Source organism: Bactrocera dorsalis, chromosome 4 (genome assembly GCF_023373825.1).
Source record: "Bactrocera dorsalis isolate Fly_Bdor chromosome 4, ASM2337382v1, whole genome shotgun sequence".
Lineage (NCBI taxonomy): Eukaryota > Metazoa > Arthropoda > Insecta > Diptera > Tephritidae > Bactrocera > Bactrocera dorsalis.
In genome coordinates, this window is record NC_064306.1 from 66,598,648 (window position 1) to 66,604,505 (window position 5,858).

The following is a 5,858-nucleotide window of genomic DNA, read 5'->3' on the forward strand; positions in this document are numbered from 1 at the left end:
GGAAAATTATTTTGAGCTTTTTCAACGGTCATAATAAACGAAGCCAATTAGTGAATAATCTCAGGAACTAATCATATTTCCTGTGTATGAAAATTGTACAAAGTTTAATTATATAATTTAACAACAACCGTTTTGTCATCTGTCAGTTATCAGCTGTCACTAGTCAACTGTCTACACAAAATCGAAGAAATCATAAAATATGCGGTACATTTTCATCAATATCCATACGAACTGTATATATTACAATAATTAAGCTAAGCCCATGCTGCCTTGAGTCTATGTTATATGTATAATCATTTATGTCGATGAAATTGTGAGTGAGGTCATTCCCTATACTAGGCTAAGCAAACATTCGCTGTAATTTTTCCACAATTCACTTTCTTCATTTCAACTCACCGTTTCACCGTTTTTGTTGTAAATTTACCCATTTTGTCAACTGTCACACCGAAATCACCACCCCAACTGAGCATAAATATTTGGGTATTACCCAGCTGCTGCTTAAGAAAGCGGTAAGTAATGCAAAGTTTACTCTGTTACCAACAGGCGAATCGAACGTCTACACCTTGGGCAACATTGGCGCGCATCGCATCGTCAGCACGAAATTACCCTCGGTGGGTAGTACACGCGAAGCAATGACCGCCACAGGCAATACAACGACACGTCTGTTGGGCACATTCCAAAAGGTCGACTACGTCTTCGTAGTGGGCGTGGCCGGTGGTGTGCCACATTATACCGATTACAAGAAGCATGTGCGTTTGGGAGATGTCGTCATTTCATACGTGGACAAACAGCGTGCGCTGTTAAGCAAGTGAGTAGCAACTGAGTATGGTTGAACAAATTTGAAGAGTCTATGAACTATGAATTATTTCTAATAAATCTATTATTGTTTTCTAAAATTTTTACAGAAATGAGAAACCCTACGTGTATATCTATCAGAGCGGCGAAGATGTCAAGACCTATTTCCCCATCAATGACTCACTCCAGCAAATCGCCGAAGGCCTACAAGCCAACATGGAGGTCAAGCGTCCATGGGATACCTATCTGCGTGAAGGCTTAGCATCGCTGATGCAAAAGACGGAGAGTGACTTCAGTCGCCCGTCCGCCAATACCGATAAACTCTTCATGAATATCGGCAATAATGAGGTGATCGAGGTGGCACATCCCATTGCCACGGACACCGTGGACGGCGTGCCACGTTCCCGCCTGCATCTCGGACCCATTGGCTCCGGTCGCGATCTGGTGCGCAGCGACAACTCGCGCATGGAGTTCGCTAAGAAGTATGGCTTGCTGGCCACCGATGTGGAAATGAGCTCCGTGCTGGACAGCATTATCGGCAACTGCAGGGAGAGTTTCATACTGGTGAAAGGCAAGTGACAAATAAATTCATTTCGATTTTATTTATTAATAAAAATCAATATCTGCTCTCACTACAGGTATCTCCGACTACAAGGACGGCATGTCGACGCGGAAATGGCAGAATTTCTCCTCTTTGGCGGCCGCGTCTGTGGTCAAATCGATTATTTGTGGCATGGATGCGCCAACAAACGTTTAATTAGCAAGCAAAGTGAAATTATTCTAATCTATTATATAAAATTTATTAATATAGCGCAAAGTAAATTATTTGATAGAGCTACGTATACAGTTGTCTAACGGTTAATTGTATAAAATATTAAGCAAATGAACGTGAACGCATTTAGATTTGTTTATACTGACTTATACTTGATAAAATCACACATTTATAGTATACAACAATTTAACAGCATTAATACATACAAATATACAAAGTTGCATAATTATTAATTATTCTTAATAATATTTACTAAATTCTCGGAGGTAAAGAAAAATAATTTTTGCTGCACTTTTTTATTTACTTTATCTTTCTTTAAGTGAAAGTAGATTTTCATATATTTTTGCTGCAATCGTCAAGCATACGTGTAACGGTAATCAAAGTGTTTTAGTTGAGAAAGTGAGAAGAGAAAAATGTGTCCGTGTTTTTTGTAATAATTTTTGTTATATTTTATTAAATTGTTAATTTTTGTATTGCAATAAATGATTACACATAGACTATAAAGTATTTACGAAATAATTATTTGAGCGGAACCTAAGGAGAGCGGAATTATTTCTGTATTGAGAAGTTGAGAATATTTGTATAAGTTTTTTAAAGAATTTTAAAAAAAATTTTAAATACAAGTACTCATTTCACTTGTGCTTCTCTTGAGTCAATTGTAATGTAGAGTTGAGTAAACAGATAATGTAAAAGTTCCTTCTCAGGGCACCAATTGGCAAAACGTGTGGCAAGCTCTCTATGCAGTTATGGAAAAATCAGCTCTTCAACTTAACGACAATCAATTACGATAATCGGTCTAAGTGCAGTAAATTGGCGCCATTAGAACACCTCATAAATGAAATCAATTTTACTGACGGATGAGCTTGATTTGAGTTTTAAAAAGTATTGTATTTATAATCATCTTATATACCAATTTACACTCAGGATCAAATTGGCCCATACCCATTCATTAGATTGATAAACGAGGAATGCATCGCGACCTTATGTCTATTGTGCCCTCTCCTAAATCAAAAATACTCTCCTAGCCACAGCATACTTATTGATAAAGTCCAATATACTGCTGGGTGCTAGAGAAGCGATGTGATCCCTATTTAGAAACAATGAAACTAGCTCCTTCAACCTGCGTCTGCAGACTGCCATGTAGTCTATTCGCAGGTGTTCTGATGTTTCAGGCTCCCTGTCGCAGAACCGGTAATTAACGCAAGAAGATAGGCCCATGTTGCATAAGAGATTTTTCAGCTTACAGTGGGTTGTCTGAATTTGTCCCTAAAGAGGTTAATTACATATTTAAACCTGCTGAGGTCCCATTAGCAACTTGGCATGTCGCCTGCCTTGGAGTTGTTGCCAACATCTTTCTCTGCTTAGCCCTTCTTCTTTGCGGAGCAGCTACTTTTTGGTATAAGAACTATCGCCCTAAAGGGTTCAGGTCCTACAATGTTCATGGACGTCAATTCTTTTTCGGCTATATCTTTGTGACCGCATACCCAAATGAGGTACACTTGGTAACGTTCCGCTAGGCTGTACAGCTGTTCTCTACACTCCTGTACTAATAGGGATTTGATCTCATAAGCAGAGATTGCTTTAAGTGTCGCTTGACTATCGCTAAGTATGTTTATGCGTTCGTTGCGATAGTTGCGTTGGAGGTTTATCTCTATGTATCGACTTATGGCAAAAACTTCGGCCTTAAAAATGCTCGCTGAACTTTCCATAGGTATGAAGAGTTTGGTTCGTGGTCTTGCGACTTCTGCACCAATTCCCTCCAACGTTTTCGAGCCGTCAGTGTACCACTTGATTGTACTATTCCTAAGCAGTAGCTCGAGAGTGGAATCATTACATTCAGCTAAGTGTAACTTTGAACTTCTTTGTGAAGTTTATACTTTTGGTAATACTGTCCATTGGTAGTAGAGCCAATGGTATTACCTCACTTAACACTTTCATCCGCTGGGACGAGATTACCTTACCTTTCCCACACCCTTCTGCTGTCATTTGTAGCAGCGTATGTTTGGCTACCTGACCGATTACTAGGTGAAGTGGTCTGATCCGATTTATATAAACTACGCAAACCGAATCGATACATATTTTTTCCTTATATTGGTAAACCATTTTATACTTTTCCAACCTGTTGCTACAGAGTATAATAGTTTTGTTTATATTCAATATGTCAATTAAAGAAATAGTGCAAATCCTCGTGTTGGCTTTAGGGAAATTGCAGAGGATCTCTTATAGGCCGATTTAACCTTTTTGGTTAATATTTTGAGTATGAAGCCTGCCAATGTTATACTCGTACCAAAAGACCGGAATAAGCCGTTACATTCTGGCTTGATTGTGTCCAAACACGAAACAAGAGTCAAGGCTTCGCCATCATGTTCGTCAGATTTGCCGCCCTGTACATCATTAAAGCTCATTTGAGGTATTATTAGAAAAGCTCTTGTTTTCGATTGGTAAGAGAACTCTGAAAAAATCCAAAGCATAGGCATACATATGTGCCATGATAAAAGCTCTGTTAATGAAGCTTTTAAAGTAAGTAAAATAAGTTGTTCAACTAGTTCAAATATACAGTGTCGTCCAAAGTAATGGAAAATTTTTGGTTTTGAATATATTTTGAGAAAATTTTTTAGGAAAAATATACAGTGTCGTCCAAAGTAATAGAACTCCTTTGGTTTTGAATATATGTATTTTGAGAAATTTTTATAGGAAAAATATACAGTGTCGTCCAAAGTAATGGAACTTTTTTGGTTTTGAATATATTTGGGAAAATTTTTAGTAAAAATATACAGTGTTGTCCAAAGTAATGGATAACTTTCATATTTTTGAAAATATTTACGGAAATTTTGGGGAAAAATATGAATTTTTAGGCAAGACTTGTATAAGTAAAAGAACTTGATTTTTTTTTTGGCTGACTAGTAATATATGTATATGTAAGTGACTATTTCACCGAGGATTTCCTCTCAATTGTAATAAGTACCCTAATATTAATCGAAAAAGTATGGGTTCTACAAGTTTTAAGTCAGCATCTAAGGGATATCGGTTCGCAAGCTTTATTCTGACAAGAATACTCTGGTTTGCCATTGTCTGTCAAAGGAATGATTGAATGCAGAGGAAGTAAAAAAATGTCCGGATTACATTAGTCGAAAAATCGTTACTGGCTCACGTCTAACTATTAAACCTTGACGGCTGACTAATATTCGATGCTAGCTCCCTGATTTCGTGTGGTATAATTTAGGAAGTTAATCAAAAGCTGCTTGTGGAGCTCAAAGCAGATTGAACAAAAACTTTTCTCGCCTTGTAGTCCCATGTTCTAGATTCCAGTAAAAATTTGAACTAAGATTCATTTATTACTGCAATTCATGTTAAATCTGCGAATTACTTTATGACTTATGTATCTAAAAGCCAACTTTTGACTACACTGTGCTTTGCTCTTACAACTTGTTGATACTTTCTCAGCTAGTCTTTACCCCACAAAACATATGATTATGAGCGGCATTGAGAAATTGTAGAAAGCATATAGTAGAAGCCGAAGAGAGTCTATTTAGCGCGCAGCTGATATGAAAATGCCGGTCTCGTTGAGGTTGTGAGAGCAGCTGAACATGCTTATTGCTGGAACTGGTCAGGTAACTCGCAAGAATAATAGCAGCTCTCAACAGTGGGGTACATACATGCATGTTGATAACTATGAGAATATATATACTTGTGGAAATTCAGGGTTGCCATGTAATGTAATATTTGATTAGTGGAAGATTTTGGAAGATTTTAAAAATTAAAATTTTCAGAGCATTTTTGAATATTTATTTAAAATTTTTTTGTAACTTTTTGTTGTTTTTTTGTTTGTAATAAAGAAACTTTTTCTTAGAATATCTGATATTGTACCAAAGCTTTTGCTAAAAAATTCATGGAATATAATATTTTCTCATATTGATATATTTATCTGAAATTCTCTTCCAAAATTTAACTTCGAGTAAATAGTATTAGGGGTATTTGGTATCTGTCATTAAGCTAGTTTCTTTTTTATAAAAATAAATATTTGTGCTGTTCAAAGCTCATTTAAAGTTTCGTTAAGAAAGTCAAAAATATCAAAATTTATGTTAAGGTATAAAAAATTAAAATAATGTTCAAATTTGTCCTTCAATAAAAGTTTTCATTTATCTTAGAAATTTTCAGCATTCTAATTCAATTGTTGGCAAAAAAATTACCTCATCATTCCACCAAATTTTTCCCAACACATTTGGCAACTCTGCAGCAAAGCTCCTTCTCTTTGTGTGCTCCGACCTCCGGTTGGTCTCTGGGCGCAGCT

At 36.5% G+C, this 5,858-nt stretch overlaps 1 protein-coding gene across 7 annotated transcripts in view; it reads left to right on the forward strand.

Moving 5' to 3' along the window:
* The window catches only part of LOC105223685 (uncharacterized), a 54,262-nt gene extending 52,188 nt beyond the window's left edge, over positions 1-2,074 (forward strand). For all 7 annotated transcript variants that reach the window (XM_049454180.1, XM_049454179.1, XM_049454181.1 and 4 more), the window contains 3 exons: positions 544-808; positions 906-1,366; positions 1,434-2,074. In XM_049454180.1, the coding sequence (XP_049310137.1) occupies positions 544-808; positions 906-1,366; positions 1,434-1,552 (845 nt within the window). In that variant the 3' untranslated portion in view covers positions 1,553-2,074. The remainder of the gene's footprint in view (positions 1-543; positions 809-905; positions 1,367-1,433) is intronic.
* The last annotated feature ends 3,784 nt before the right edge of the window (positions 2,075-5,858 follow it).